The sequence below is a fragment of the Aulonocara sp. 'chitande type north' Nkhata Bay genome, linkage group LG10 (genome assembly GCF_057382095.1).
Source record: "Aulonocara sp. 'chitande type north' Nkhata Bay isolate Kocher_YH1m ecotype deep benthic linkage group LG10, A_spYH_male_GT1.1, whole genome shotgun sequence".
Lineage (NCBI taxonomy): Eukaryota > Metazoa > Chordata > Actinopteri > Cichliformes > Cichlidae > Aulonocara > Aulonocara sp. 'chitande type north' Nkhata Bay.
The window spans coordinates 14806785-14823224 of NC_141353.1; the positions used below are offsets into that span (position 1 = coordinate 14806785).

At 42.2% G+C, this 16440-nt stretch overlaps 3 protein-coding genes across 8 annotated transcripts in view; all 3 read right to left on the bottom strand.

The window, feature by feature from the left end:
• Positions 1 to 7227, bottom strand: part of phldb1a (pleckstrin homology-like domain, family B, member 1a) — a 29374-nt gene extending 22147 nt beyond the window's left edge. For 3 of the 6 annotated variants that reach the window (XM_086308474.1, XM_086308473.1, XM_086308471.1), the window contains exons 1-4: positions 7071 to 7227; positions 2190 to 2288; positions 1373 to 1496; positions 467 to 637 (exon numbers count right to left, since the gene is read on the bottom strand). In XM_086308474.1, the coding sequence (XP_086164600.1) occupies positions 467 to 637; positions 1373 to 1496; positions 2190 to 2249 (355 nt within the window). In that variant the 5' untranslated portion in view covers positions 2250 to 2288; positions 7071 to 7227. Of the gene's footprint in view, positions 1 to 466; positions 638 to 1372; positions 1497 to 2189; positions 2563 to 3889; positions 4076 to 7070 lie in introns of those variants that run through there. The other 3 variants (XM_086308470.1, XM_086308468.1, XM_086308469.1) reach the window with 2 other exon arrangements.
• A 2638-nt stretch (positions 7228 to 9865) lies between these two features.
• Positions 9866 to 10519, bottom strand: h2ax (H2A.X variant histone). The gene has a single exon (XM_086308481.1). It carries the CDS (start codon positions 10440 to 10442, stop codon positions 10014 to 10016), a length of 429 nt encoding a protein of 142 aa, XP_086164607.1. The 5' UTR covers positions 10443 to 10519; the 3' UTR covers positions 9866 to 10013.
• Positions 10520 to 12606: 2087 nt separating this feature from the next.
• Positions 12607 to 14441, bottom strand: LOC147320468 (homeodomain-interacting protein kinase 3-like). Its single transcript, XM_086307626.1, has one exon. The coding sequence runs from the start codon at positions 14439 to 14441 to the stop codon at positions 13098 to 13100; it is 1344 nt and encodes a 447-aa protein (XP_086163752.1). The 3' UTR covers positions 12607 to 13097.
• Between the last annotated feature and the right edge of the window lie 1999 nt (positions 14442 to 16440).

The following is a 16440-nucleotide window of genomic DNA, read 5'->3' on the forward strand; positions in this document are numbered from 1 at the left end:
TCCTTATGATGTATAAACAAAGCCATTTCCTCCATTTACGAGTACTGGTCTTTTTCAGTTGTCCTTTGAATGAAGCAAAGCCTGAAGTATTCTTGTTCAGCAGCTGCTGCCTCCACACATACCGGCTTCAAATGACATTTTGGTATAGCTGCTGGCTTGGATCTTATAGAGAGGGGACTGAGGGGGGTGGGACTGTAATGTCTTTTTTTTTTTATAGCAACTATGCATGTTACCGGAAGGGCTTGGAATTGTTTTGTCATCATGACGCCTGGCAGTGTTTTTATCAACGTAGCCTTAATTTAGACATTCGGATACTCAACATTTTATTTTCTATTGCGGCTCTGCAAAAGCAACTGTTTGCCCTACTCAGTCTGTCACCATCAGGTTTATATTTTGTATTTTGGTAAAACTGGTAAACAGGGTAAAGAGCAGTTATTTTAGTTACTTAAGCCTGTGACGGTGCTACCTTGAGTAAGCCGATAAGGTTTGGTGAGGCGAACGCCATCTGCTGAGCACTGGTTTCCACATGGGTACAAGGTGATGTTGCCTCCCTGGTTTTCAATGTAGCAATGCTTAGCTGCGATGCCGGGGCCCTGCAGGGGGATATCTGTCCCCTCACTGCCCAGCGTGGTTTTCCCTGCAACAAGAAAGAAAAACATCTGTCAATAATTTTGGAGAGTCATGTGGTTCGAAATACATTAGTAAAACATTCTTAGACCTGCAGTTCAAAGCCAGTGATGATGTGAGTTGAGTCACAAATGGAACCAGCTTATGAACTCATGTTAAATAACAGGTGTAGGTCTCAGGAGGTGTGTTTAGCCTGACAGATAACAGGGATCTCATCAGTGGAAATTAATACACCCATCTGCTGACCCTGGTGTGTTGTTCTTAGGTTATCAGTTACATTTTGTCTGTAGGTACAGTAAATATAGCCTGACACAAACACATACTATATTTATATTTTAGCACAGAGGAAATGGAGCACACACACACACACAAATCCCCTCTTTTCTCTGGGGTGCCACAGCCTCTCCTCTCTCTCCTGTGAAATGTTAAGGCTCGGGGGAAGACAGAGACAAATGGTGCAAGGAAATCACAGGCAGCATTTGTAAGTGTGCCTCAGTACAAGTAACAACAACACGCTCAGAAGTTAGTGTGTCATCAGTCACTGTCACTTCATTACTCTTGACATTCTGTGCTGCTTACTTATTAAAGAACAATTGCCTCACATTTGGCAATTCCACTTAAGGAAGTGTCAGTAAAATACAGTAGACTCCACTTATGATTATAATTCTCCAGTTGAGACCCTAACTGTCAACCAAACACACAGATATATTCTCAAAACCACACACACACACATAAGGGTTGTGACCTTCCAGCAGTGGTAGTAAAGTGATGGCTGTGCTCAGGCGTCCACTTCCCAGGCTGACCAGGTGGGGGCGCTCTGCCTGGACTTTGAGGGATTTGCCTGTTTCAATCAAGTCGAGCGGAGTGCTCTGTTAAAATAATAAAACATCATCAGAGTTATTTTTACACAGCATAAGGATCTGTTTAAGACAATAGTAGTGGGTAATATTTGGATCTGTATGCATGAAGTAAACAGCGTGTCACAACATAACATATAGCATGTAATTAAGCCTGAATTGGATTGCACTACAGGCCTCACCCAGTAATGTGGCTTTTTTTCTCTCCCATGAATAAGATTTACAGATGGACAAATTCTTATGTGTTGTACATGGCATTAGTTCAATAGTCAGCTACATTTTGTGATGCTGGAAATAAATCCGTGCACAACCCAGATGTCTGTCTGCAGCTGGGAAACACTGGGATCATTTTAATAGGATAATGACTGATTTTATTTGGCAAAGTCAGACGTATTTGTTAAAAAATAAAGAGTTAAAAATAAAGAGTTGTAGAAAGAAAGTCAGAAAAGTTAGAGCAAAAGCACACTTACATTACTACACTTATAGTCTTGTGCTATAAAACCAGATATGCTTGCTCTGAAAGCTTGCACTAATGGATGTGAAGCTGATATTACTGCTATGCTCCTGCTTTTAAACGCGTAAACCTCTCAGTAATGCTGAATAAAGCTGACTTACAACAGATGCTGCTAGTAAAACAAGTTACAATTTATCTTAACTTGTGTCTGCTATAAATAGTCAGTGGCACCGCAGGAAGAAATGCCTCACCTGTAAGACCTGGTGCGTTTGTCGCCCATGCTCCACTTTATTCCTGCTCATGCGGTCCATGTCGGCTGGACTGGCAGAGTTATCCGACTCATGAAGGTCCTGAAGCGCAGAGACAGAGTGGCAGGGCATGAATGGGAGCACTGGGAATACTGCTACTACAGTTGTACTACAATGAGAACAGTGCTTTCCATAGAAGCTCTTCTGTCCCAGTTATAAGCCCATGTGACCAAACCGTTGTACAGAGTAATTGTTTCTTCAGAACTAAACACAGAGCAATCCATCAAGAAAGCTGCTATTGATTTATGCCTCAGCCTTTAAAAAAAAGAACAAAAACGTTCGAGAATGAGAGCAACAAACACAACAATAGCAACCACAGATTTTATGTGAAATGTGCTTTGGATATATAGCAGAAGGTTTGAGCTGGCTCTGCAGGTGCTTTACTCATCAGGGGTCAGATGACTGCTTCGTCTGGCTGTGGTGAGTCACCGTGATCTTACAAACAAACAGTCCAAACTGTCTGCAGAAACATGTTGCAGATTAGAGCCGGCTGTCTGCTCGTCTTCCTCCAGTCAGACAGGAGAGCTACAACAAGCCATGAGGACTAGACATGGCTCAAACAAACACGCACAAACACATAGGCAGCCCGGATGACTCATTCATATTTCCACTAAAAGCTCCCATCCGCATCTTTCACTATCACTTGTTTTGCCATCTGGGCATCTAAGCAAAACTAGAGTAGACGCAACTACCTTACTATCTAATGTCTGTTGTGTCTACCCGAGGATGAAAAGCTGCTGTGTGTCGTGCTTGACTCTTGGTTTTACATTTCAAAGTAGAGCTCAACGCCGCCAGTGCCACTGTGCTTGAATGATTCGGTTTAAACTCTGTGACATGTCTTGCGGTGTTTGTTATAGTGCACAGAAGACACGTCATTCCCACAGACACTTTTTTAAGGGCCTGAGCTCTTTGTCGGCCTATGTTGTCATCACTGATTAATTAAAAAAGATTTAAATATCCAGCGTGCTCCAAGTTTAGCTCACGGCGTTTTTACACAACAGGGCGTTCAGTCTGCGTCTGATGTCACTCCAGGCAAGGCTGCTGGGTGAAACCGCATACGTCTGACAATCGCGTCCAGTGTGCGAATCTCAGAGGACCCAGTGACACGAAGAACAGACCATCCCCTCTATTCGTCACTGACACAGGACCCCTCGCGCCTCTGCTGTCAGCCCCACTGCCTGTCAACACTGGGCCTCTTTGAGCCACGCAGTCAGACACAGGACAGGAGAGTGGGCAGGCTAATGTGCCTCTGTCTGCCTCACTCACACACTCACACACACAAACACATATGCTCCTGCTCCAAAAAGCCTCAGTAATTTAACGTACACACCCAGGCAGAGGAACAGTTTTAATGCTTGCGAATGCAGGCCCTCGCATAGTAACCTGTCATTATGGAGGCAGTTATGCCCTTCAGAGCTGCCACAAGCTTCTGAAAATAGATACTTGCCTGCCACACAGACTGGGCTGCCACTTTTAAAGAGAAATGACTTTGGTTTAGAGTGAACAATGAAAAATCAGAGGAATACACAGAAAATCTAACAGCTGGAATGATCAATAAAAAACATGAAATAAAATAGAGTTATATTACAAAGAGAAGATATTAGCACAACAGTGCTGGTGAAAACAGCCAAGTGTTTACTTACTTCACTGACAGACAGGCAGCTTTTACCATCTCTTTACTCTTGCTAAGTCCAGACAAAAGCTGGGTCCATGGGTTTGCCTGACAGTTGCTAGCACATAGAGCAGTGTCCACATTATTGTGTATGTCTAGCTCCTTGCTTTTTTCATTCACTCACTGAGTTCCTCTGCTATTTCCCTCCTCCCAACCCCTTCTCCTGCCCATCCCGGTGCAGAATTACATCAGATTACAGTTACAAACAGTAGAGGGGAACCAGGCACTGCCCTCCAAAACATACTCCCAATTCCTCCATATTGATTGCTTCTCCTTTTTTTGGCAATTATGAGTAAATAACTTCACCCGAACATGCAGTTTCAGAACACTCCAGAATTAGCTCTGCACAGAGTTCACATCCTGCTGAGAGAATGGTTGAAATGTTCAGGCTCTCAACAAGCTTTCCATTAAATGAAAGTTCAAATGGACCGCACCGCCCAATCACACAAGGCGGGGCTGTCTCCTTAAAAGTGTCTATGGGTTAAGCAGGTGTTAACAGTCTAACCCATGCAGGAAATAACATAAAGTGTAGGAGGCGGTGATGGAAAAGACCTTGTGTCCTCTGACTTCCTGCTCTGAGCTCTGGACCGCTGATGCAACGAACTCCAAAAGAAGTGTTTCCACTCTGGAAAACTGTCGAACAACACTTTATGATAACGCTAACTAAATGGACGACGGTGGATTACAATGCTTCCACTGTGTAATGATGGAGCAGAGCGATATGAAAGGTCCACAGGAAGTGAGCGAACACATGTGAGCATCTTTTCAGACATCCCACAGGAACTATTTGGCTTACAGACAAACACAGAGAGAGTAGAAGAGAGTGGGAGAAAGCCTCCACTATTGATCTCTCAAGGCTTTTCCCATGGTCGGCGGCCAGAGAGTAGAGGGAGGAAATGAGACGGATGATGACTCACTGAGGAGAATGAAAACAAACAAACAGAGGCAGCTTAGTAACCCGATGGACTGAAGACTGCAGAGGTCTGCAGATAAGGTTTGTGTTTTGAGTCCTCAGCGATCATGTGGAGGCTACAGCTGAGGGGGTAAAGTTTACTAAATGACCTTTAAATGGTGATTACAATGGAAATCCCCATATAGCTGTTCATCCATGTGAACAAGCAGATGGAAGTGATTTTTAAATACAATGCAGTCTTTATTATTTAACGAAATGGAACATCTGAAAGATAAATGGTGAATGCAGTTATCTAGTGGGCCAAGGAGTTTCCACATATCTTTCTTTAACAGAATAGATAGCTGCTTACTTACTTATATAGATAGGTACCCAAGTGGATATCAATATATTACTTTAATCAAGGAGCACTACCATGAAGATAATCTAAGGAGCTTGGAAAGAATAAACCTTTCACCTCGCATCTGAGAGGCTTCTTCAGTTCTGCAGTTGCCATGACGATAGTAATAATTATTAAAACATAGACTAAAGACCATCCATTTGCTTCCACTTATCCAATTCGGGATTGCAGGAGCCTATCCCAGCTGCCATGGTGCATCAGGTGGGGTTGACCCTGCACAGGTATGTCACATGGCTAAGAAAGAGAGACAATCAACCATTCACACCTATGGCCGATTGACAATCAGTAGTTAACCTAACCTTACTAACAGCATGTCACTGAACTATGTAAGGCAGGGGAAAAACATTGCTAACCACTGTGCCACCATGCTGCCCAGTACCACAGTGTAATTCTCATAGAGGAAAGTATATAAATGAAGTCAGACAAAGCAGGTAAAGTGGAGTTGGTGGGGAGGTGGGTTGCAAAGTAGCTTGCAGATGCACAAAAGTCCAGGCAGGCAAAGCAAGTTGAAGATGAACTTTTCAGTCTTTCTGAACTGTCTGCAGTGATATCTCAGCCTGGCTGTGAGCACTCTGAGATGATAATAATAAAAGTCCAAAACAAGCTATGCTGTGAGTGTGTGATTTCCCACAGATACTGAACTGCTTGTCTGGTAGGAGGTTTGGATCAGTCAGCTTGTGAACCCTGCAGTTACACACTGTGAAACAGATGTCTGCAGGTCTCTGCAGGATGACATTAGGCTGCAGGTGGAAACAGTGAAGATGGCAACAATTATGCAAGTGGGGGCTCAGGCAGTCAACACTCATGCAGGCTGTGTAGGAAGCTTGATGAGAAGCAGCTTACACATAACGCAGATTTCATTGCCTTAAATTGAGGGTCTCACTCTTTACTTCCTCTCAGACCAAGCATCAATCCTACCCCTTCCCTTAACACTGACAGGACAAAACAAAACATTTCCTTTTAGACAAACCTTAACCTAAATGTAACCTGTAATTATTCTGATGCCACATGTTGAGGGGTTGGCGAGGCTCAGCTCAGGACAGGAAATACTATCCAGAAGGAGGCGGTGATCGTGGAGCGATCACAGAACATCTGCAGCCCAAATTGTTTGTAGAGTTATGGGAAACACCGGGTCTCATTTTTGGAATAATATCAGAACATTGCTGCTGTACAGTAATAATGCACACACACAAGAATGCCATTCAAACCTCCTGATTGGCTAAATTGAAACAAATCCAGTCACACTGAGAAAAAACAGTACCAGCTCAAATCATGTGATTAGTCAAATGATGCTCAGAAAAGGCACAAAGCCAAACGAACTAGTGAACAACAGGAAATTAGAGACATTACCGCAAAAGAGTTTGAGCTGCCCACAAAACCAATGGACTGTCTTCACGCGTGACATCTGTCCACTTGTCTTCTTCAGCTTTTTTAGTATGTCTGTATGGACTCATCAGATACTTATTTACATGTAAACAAGCAAAGTTCCCTCATAGCAAGAAAGCTATACTCACTCAGGCACAGTTGCACCTCACTGGCATGTCGGAGAAATACCTCACCATACTGTTATTTCACCAAAGACAGCCTGAGAACTCTCTCCCTCTCTCTCTCTCTCACACACACACACACACACTAAAGTGTCCATTCAGAGCCACCTGGGTTTGGCTCCTATTTTTCTCCCTGTCAGATGACTTTCACCTGCTCATGCCTCCCAGTTAAATCAAAAGCCTGCCTTTAAAGATAATGCAAAGATGCGTAACCTGCCGCAAAACCCTGGTGATGCCCTTCTGTCTTCCACACACACATACAAACACTCAAATAAATATTTTTGTTTTCCCATACCCAAGCTCGAAAGGAACATCTCCTCTTCTGCAGTATGATTCAGTCCAAAGATTAAAAACACAAGACAAGGCATCCTCCCAAGCTTTCATGTGAAAAGTCTTCCAGTTCTTTTCTCGAGCATCTTCGCTGCTGTTGAGTAACGTTCAAAGTGAATGTTTCGGTGTGTCTGAACATCATTGTAGCAGATCCAACCCCCCTCTTTCCAGCCCTCTTTTTTTTTCTCTTCCCACTCATCATTCCTCTTTCCCTTCATTAAGCAGGTCCTTCTGTGTCCATGTATAACTTTGTTTCTCACAGATTTGTTGCTTATACCAAGATTTTCTCATGTTCAGACAAATATAGTTGTTTATTTCACAGCAGCTTGAGTACATCTAAACTCTATTACTTTTCAGATGCTGTATAAACAAAGATTACCCATGAACTTGGAAAAACCCTTCTTTTCAGTCTAGATATTTGCTTTTGTTCCAGTCACAGCTTCACCAAACTGTAATTAACATACGAGGTGTTTTGTGGATAATGAAAATCAAAACTTCAAAACTTGCAGAAGGAAAGCCAACAAATTCCATGAAACGACCAAAATGACTGTTTTACCAGAGATCTTTTTTTGTTGTTGCCACAAACAGCTGAAAAGAGCATCACCAGTAAATTTAGAGACTGTGAAAATGTCAACTCAGAAAATTATAGTTATAACAGCCAGTGGACACCGGGGTTTTTCCTTCTGAGCTGGAATTTTTAGCCTGGATGTTGGTGTTGGACACGTTGTCAAGCCCGAGTAATTGGTTCAGCCTGTCCTGGGCTCGGCTCAAACTTGGTGCGTCATGCTGCTTTTGCCGCTATAAAGCACTCAAAGCAGACTGAAATATGTCCTGTGGAAAGGTTACGGGTGAGTTTAGCTGCACACGACTGAGGTTTAATGAGAAAATACGTAATCCATCCCCACCTCTGATATAAAACAACCAATCATTTTATCAGTTATGGATCCCACAAAAGGATTAATTATGTATTATAGCTGGGCATATACTAATGACACTTTAAAATAGTGCTTTGCTGTGTTTTTTCAGATGTCGTACTATTTTATGTAACAGTTGAAATCCTTTCTTTCCTCCGTGTTATGAAATGGCTTATGGTGCACATCTGTCAGCACAGACAGTGATCTGTCTTCAATAGTTGTTAAATAAAAACACATATGGGCAACAATCAGTTTATGCCACAAGTCATTTTGTGAACTTTTTCAAACATCACATGGTGACCCCTGGTGGCAGCATTTGGGAATTACACTCAAGATGTCATGTTTCCACTGACTGAAAGTTTGGTGTAATTTCTGCCAAATGCTTTCTTTCCTTGATGGGGAATTAAAGGTATTTTGAGCACTTTGAAAAGCAGAATGAACAACTGTCTGTTAGCAGGTGTCTTGTTGTGATGCACTATTTGAGACATCTTCAATCAATGCTCATAAATGCTTATGATCTATGGCAAAGATGTCAAACTCATTCTGCAAGCCAACTTTTGTTCTAAAGAAAAAGTGTTGTTAATTCACAGAAAATGTCTCTTTTTTTTTTTTTGTTTTTTTAAACTGTGGCTTGTAAAACTGAAATTTCTATAGTAGATAGTGTAAAACGTATGAAAACACAGTTAAAAGTACTAAATTTTCACCCTTCTTCACATTTTCCAAAGCTGTCCAGTGAGTCGGACTGGAGTCTGCTGGGTCAGTTCTGGCCCCGGGCCTCATGTCTGTCACCCCTGATCTATGTGGAGATAATTTACTGCCTAACATCTAATTATTCTGTGCTTCGGAATAATGAAATATATTACTCAAATTATTCCTCAGTGGTACGGCTGCTGCACAGGAGCTGTGCATACTGGGTCAGACGTCACTGTGCTGGTAAACTGCAGCTGCCGGTTTCTTCACATGTAACGAGGAAACACCTGGAGCTTTAAGGAGAATGAGCCGTTGGCATGTTTTTCAAGCTTTAACCACACTTTGAACAAACAAACATATTATTCAGGTCGCTCATACGCAAAGATAAAGGTGGAAGCAAATACAAAACAAATGGTAAAACACCCCACCTTAATTCTAGAAATGGGTTACTAGAGCTCCAATTTCTCAGGCATATACCCAAGGAACACTAATGCAGGATAAAAAGAGCATGTATGCAAATAATCTTCCCTTCCTAATGGGTGCGTTTCACTTTACAGTGATATTACTTATTACTCCAAAAATATAGTCATTGATTGAGGCTGTTAGGTCTGTTGGTCATTGTGGTGCAGGAAACCCTTCAAAATGGATACAAATTTAAAACTGCTCTGTGCATATGAACACTTTTGAGAGCTGAAACTCAGATTAGGGTGAGTTAGTTGTAGCATGTTATGCTTTAGATGGAAATACGCAATACATATAATACAATATGCCTACACAGATCATTATTTCAGCCACAAATGCATACTAAAGAGCCCTTTCTGCCAAACCAAAAGTAATTTGTAATCAGTCACCACAAAAGCTGCTCAGTCATGCTACTAATAAGGTGAAATGCAACCGGTGTTTCAGGCTCTGGCCCATGTACCTACAGTAAATGTTGATAAGTGGAGGCCATTTTTGTTTTCCTTGTTTGTTGTTAACCGCCGGTCATGAAACACAGCCCTGTGGTAAATGAATAGTGTTATATTACAACTCTCGAGCTCACGGTATAATCAGTGGGGTTAGAGACCACCAGTCTGAAATTCAGCTCAACCGGCCAGGCTAGCAGGTCTCCAAAACTAGCAAGTAGCATCGATTAGCCTGAAATCAGCAGAATACATCAGTGCTTACAAAACAGACTTTTTATTAAATAAAAATCATGCGAAAGGGGATGCAAGACAGCAATAATCAGGAAAAGTTGCTCTTTCAATTAGGAGTGGGTGGCCCTTAAAAGGACCGTTGGGTGTTAAGAGTTATTAGCTAGCAAGCTAATACTCCTGTGACTGAGAGGAGGCCTTCTTTCCCGCTTTGCCGGAGCTCGGTGCAGACTGGCCGGTCTTCTTGGGCAGCAGGACGGCCTGGATGTTGGGCAGGACGCCTCCCTGTGCGATGGTCACGCCACCGAGGAGTTTGTTCAGCTCCTCGTCGTTGCGTACAGCTAGCTGGAGGTGGCGAGGGATGATACGAGTCTTCTTGTTGTCTCTGGCAGCATTGCCGGCCAACTCCAGGATCTCAGCGGTGAGGTACTCCAGGACCGCGGCCAGGTAAACTGGGGCCCCGGCGCCAACTCTTTCTGCGTAGTTTCCCTTGCGGAGAAGACGGTGGACACGGCCGACGGGGAACTGCAGACCGGCGCGAGAGCTGCGGGTCTTAGCCTTGGCACGTGCCTTTGCTCCAGTTTTACCTCTTCCAGACATCGTTGGTTATTTAAATAGTTCTTCAGAATCGAACCACAGCAGTCGTTGGTTTGCTAGTGATGAAGAAGAAATCGCAGCCTCTATATAAACCTCGCGCTTTGTCCCGCCCTAACCTGCCATTGGGTTTTGGAATAAAAGTGCTGTTATCTGATTGGCCCTGACAGAAACGTCGTGAGAGGAAATTAATTACTATTGGTGGATCTCTCCTGGTTTGTAAACAATCACGATGGAGTCTAAAAGGAAGACGCACGGTCGATTGGCTGTTACTGTTACTGCTTTCTGTCAGTGGGTCAAAAGTAAAAAAGGAGGAGCCAGAAAGCCAATCGATTATCTTCCCTCCAACTTTAAATTTTTTGGCGCGCAGACCAGCTCTGCGGTAAAAGTTAAATGGAACATTTAACCCCCTGATGTGTGTGTATTGGAAGCCAAGCTTCGTACGCGCTGACCAGTGCAAAAACCTGGACGAAGTATGACCACGTGGCAAATAACATCGAAGATCTGTGTGCCAAAAATGATTAAACTTTACACCAAAATATAAAGCTGTTTTTAACTAATAATTTAACTGAAGTTAAAAAAATACAACATTATTGTGTACCAACAGGAAATGTTTCTAGATTTACTCATTGGTCAAATGTTCCCACCCGTCCATGCATGTAATAGTTATACATACACATTTATTTCGACTAGTGTGTCTACATAAGTGAGTTTCAAGTAGACCTTTTTGTATTCCAATTGTAATACCTATTCAGAATTCCTTAAATATTTCCCCTAACAAGAATCTTATTAATAAATAAATACATCTAATACTAAACAAAATCCAAATATTTCTAACAATAAAAACTAAACTGAAAACCAAACCGCTTCAAAAAGAAGCTACCCTTGAAAGAATAAAATGCTGTAAAGGGGCTCTCATCTTATGACCATCGGTATGGAGAGGCCTGCAAGACTTTGGAAAACTACAGGACACCATCCCCCACTGCATCCAAACAAAGACCTATTGACCTGAGTGTCTTCTACTGCAGGTCTGAGAGGAAATGTGCTCTTCTCAAACTTAACAACAGCAGTCCCCATCTTTATCATCCTCAGATATTTAAACTAAGAACAGGTTTAATAGCCATACAGTATGTGAGTGCCTTACTCTGCACTATGTGTCCCGTGTATAGTTTGGTTTATATGCCATGCACGTATCTGGTCAGACCTTTTTTAGCTAATCATACCTGGAACCACATTTCTTTTGTGCACTTTTTCAAGTAAATTTGATTTTGATGAAAACATATAACTGAGAGCCAGCAAGCAGCATTAGCAGACTAAGCAATTACTTGGGGCCCCCACGCTAGCAGGCAACCCCCACCCACCAAGACCGCATGAAATGTCACACAAGACAGGCTAATCGATGTATATTTTGTGTGTGTGAAATATCAATAGTAATTGTAGAAGTGAAAGTTACATATTGTTACTAATATATTAGAAGACTGGTGCCTTAATGCCATTGGTTTAATCATTTTCACTGTAAGAGCTGGGTAAGATACTAAACCCAAGTTGTTCTTCGATGTATTCACATGTGTCTCCAAAAGTTTAAATTCTGTTCATCTGGACGTAGCGTTTTCAGTGGGAGAAACTTTTCATCACTCATCCAAGTGACTTCTTCAGTCTCAGCTAACTGAAGATTTCCCCAATCTTATAAACCAGGGGTGTCAAACTCAAATACACAGTGGGCCAAAATTCAAAAATGGAACGAAGTTGCGGGCTAACATTAATATTTATTGAAAAAAAAATCTTCCTCCAGATTTAAGAGTGAATCTTTTCTTATGGACTCAAATAAGTTTTGCTGGAAAACTGAATATGGAACAAGCAAAGCTTAATACTAAACAATATATATATTAGCTGTATAATACCGGTAGGCCAGCTCTAATAGTAATTTGGTATGGCTTCGCGGGCCAAATGTAATTAGGCTGCGGGCCAAATTTGGCAGAGTTTGACACCTATGTTATAAACAGTACATCTGCATAATGACTGAAACCAGCCCACTGAAGGAACAATGGGCTGTGAGGTCAGTTCCTTCATCATTATTATGCAAATTCTCATGACCATTGATCAACAACCACTGATTAAAGCCCACTGATCAATGGCCATGGTTACCATTCACAAAGAGTTGGGGATAACACAGGTATGTCTACTAGGAGGCTGAAGGGTAGCACTATATATTTATAAACAATCAAAAACAACAATTTATTTCCAATTTGTATGGAATTTATTTCTGTAAACATGGTGTTTTAGGTCGGATTAAAGGACTGATGTGATGGTAAGGTGTCCGCTGCTCTGCTTTGAATATTGGTAGGCTTTTTTTTTTTTTTTAATTTTCACAAGAATTGCTACTTCCCCTAGAGTTTTGGCCACCCCAGCAATCAGAAGATTCCCTATGAGCAAGCATTTAGCGACAGTGGGAAGGAAAAACTCCCTTTAAAAAGGAAGAAACCTTCGACAGAACCAGCCTCAGGAAGGGACAGTCATCTGCCGCGACTGGTTGGGGTGGGGGGAGTGAAAATTAAAAAAAAAAAAAAAAAAGCCAAAGTGATAATTATTGGAGCAGCTTAATTAATATTTCCAGTGTAATTTGCTGTTAATATCCTTTTCCAACCCCAGTTTGTGTTTTTATCACTTTTGTCCAGGGTGGAAGATGCCATGCTGGAGATTGACTCTGTATGGTTTTTCAGTGTTGATACTTGGGAACCTGTTGGAGAGGCCAGGGTTGAAAAAGGGATGCCGGAGAACCTGAGAGGGTGTTATCCGCTGGTGTGCATCCAAGGCCAACATCTCTTTAATTAGGCTGACAAATAAGCGTTGGCCATCTTCTGGTCCTCGTCTAAACAGCATTATTTGTTCGAGGTCATCCAGACGTGTCAGTTTTATGTATCTTGTCTCCAAAGATTCATATCCTGTCTCGTATTTAAATTGTTGAGCGGTCTTAAATGTCCAGCGTTGTTGGTTGTAGTTGTCTTTTGTGAAATAGTCTTCAGTGTACACGCCAGGATCGAGAACATGATCTGGCGGCTGACCCTGAGTTTCTATGATGAATTTCAAAACATCATATTTTTTTCCAGGGTAGAGTGGCACCCCTGTACCAAGCTCCACAGCCACCAGCCCCAGAGACCACATGTCACTTGCTTCATTGTAAGGAAGGCCAAGCATAACCTCAGGTGCACTATAACCAACTGTCCCCACACGGTCACCAGGCATCACTGCAGACGCAGGACATGCGAGGCCAAAGTCTATAAGTCTGACTTTGACTGGAGACTCATAGCGATTTACAACCATGATGTTTCCAGGTTTGAGGTCAGCGTGCACTATTCCCACAGAACCCAGGTGGGACAGAGGATTTGTGAGTTGACCTAAAATTGGCCTGACTTCGCTTATGGGGAGACGCCGATTATTCGGGTCCTGTATGTAGTCCCACAGGCATTGGTCTAGGAGTTCAAATTTCAGGCAAACCCGCTCTCCGTCGTGGAAAAAGCCGTTCCATTGAACAATGTTGGCGGCATCTGGATCCAACCTTCTCAGCTGCTCCAGAATTAAAATTTCCAGTTTTGCCTGTTGCAGAATATCAGGGTTGTTCTTGTTCACCTTAATAGCCACAGCTCGGTTGGTTTTGGTATCACGGCATTTGGCTACAATACCAAAGCCCCCTTCTCCAAGGAAAGCCTCTACCTTGTAGTGGTTTCTCAAAATGCTCCCTTCAACTATTTCAAGCACATCTGAGCTGAAGGATGGGCTGGCTGACGTGTGGATGAATACTTGCTGAGAAAATTCAACCGAGTTTTGAAAACTGCAGTTGATTTTCTCTGATCTCTTGCATTTCAAGTTTGAAGGGTGCTGAAAGACCACAGGGTTTTGTGGTCTTTCAGCACTCATGTCAATGCAAGGGGAACTCTTAGGGTTGAAAAAGGGATGCCGGAGAACCTCCGACGGTGTTATGCGCTGGTTTGCATCCAAGGCTAACATCTGTTTAATTAAGCTTACAAACAAACGTTGGCCATTTTCAGGTCCTCTTCTAAACATCATTTTAGAAGACAAAATCAACAATGACTTATGGCAGGGGTGTCAAACTCAAATACACAGTGGGCCAAAATTCAAAACTGGAACAAAGTCACGGGCTAACATTAATATTTATTGAAAAAAAAAATCTTCCTCCAGATATAAGAATGAATCTTTTCTTATGGACTCAAATAAGTTTTGCTGGAAAACTGAATATGGAACAAGCAAAGCTTAATACTAAACAATATATATATATTAGCTGTATAATACCAGTGGGCCAGCTCTAGTAGTAATTTGGTATGGCTTCGCGGGCCAAACGTAATTAGGCTGCGGGCCAGAGTTTGACACCTATGTTATAAACAGTACATCTGCATAATGACTGAAACCAGCCCACTGAAGGAACAATGGGCTGTGAGGTCAGTTCCTTCATCATTATTATGCAAATTCTCATGACCATTGATCAACAACCACTGATTAAAGCCCACTGATCAATGGCCATGGTTACCATTCACAGAGAGTTGGGGAATGGCTGCAATTATAGCATTATACGGTGGTAAAAGATGTACCGTTAGGCCCCTCAATTCAGAGATGGTCTTTCTCTGTTCACGTAAATGGCCTCCTTGACTCCCCGCTCAAACCAGTGCTCCTTCCTGTCCAGGATGGTTACGTCCTCATCAATGAAAGAGGGTCCACTGGCCTGTAGGTGTAAATAGACTGCAGAGTCCTGGCCTGACCAGGTAGTTCTTCCGTGTTGTGCCATCCACATCGCCAGAGGTTGTTTGGCAATCTTCCTGGCACTTAACAGCGTACACTATGTTACTCTCTACACTATGTCGGGGAACCCAATCCTTGGGGTGGACCAATTTTTGGCGCAGCGTGTTTTAGGGTTTAAAAGCCACAGAAGTAAGTCCCCAAAAACTCTTGGGCCCCTTCTGGTGTTACTAGTCAGCGAAGACAATGAAATGCAGGGAAGAGCCTCACGAAAGCAAACTTATTAGTTGTTAAGGAAAATGTTATAAAACACTTCTTCAGTAAAGACTCAGAGAAGAGAAACACACAGAAGGGCAGCTCCCTACTGAGAGACTCGCGCTGAGCACTGCCCCGGTCTTTATTTTATACTCCATTGAACGTATGTGTGTGTGTGTGTGTGTGTGTGTGTGTCTCCTGCTGATCAAAGGGTCATATAACATGAAGGTACAAAAGGTACATCCTTGGTCACAAAGAGGGCAGTCTCCCCCTCACCCTAAATAACATGGTGAGGAAGTCCAGCAGTTCATCTATATGTAAAGAAGCACTTAAACTAAAACAGACATAGCTACGTTAATCCTACCGTAAAACAATAAAACCAGGTACAAGCTCTCTCGTTCTCCCAGGACGTGGGGGTGCATTCCTGAGGTGCACACCAAGCCTGCAGCCTGCTAGAGATCACACACAATTGATTATATGCCTCTAAGTATACATGGTTGAATATTTCCTAATACAAATCACTACATGCAGTATTCTACCATATGCAAACTTATATCACTAAAAGATTATACTGACTACTAAATACAATTTTCCATTGACATTAGTACATGTAAGTTAATTGCAGGTACAGAAAGTTATGTTCTTTTAATGTTACGCTGTAGCCCATGCGCCTTCACAGACCTGCAAGTGCATCATAAAAAGGAACCTTTTATGGGTTATTGAAAATACAATGAACGAAGTCAGGTACAAAGATGATGCTTAAAAAATAATTTATTTGCAATAAATTAAATATTTAAAATATAACAGAAGTCATCAATTTTGCAGCCACTTTTTGTTTCACAATACAGCCACAAATCTTTATTCATAACGTTTGCTTTATGTGCCTTTAGACGTTGAAGAGGCTTTGTTCTCTTCTTCAGCATTTCAAAATCCTTTTATTAAAAAAATTATAATTTCAAAAAACAACCATTTATTAAGTTTGGTTTTTCTGAAGTCTCAT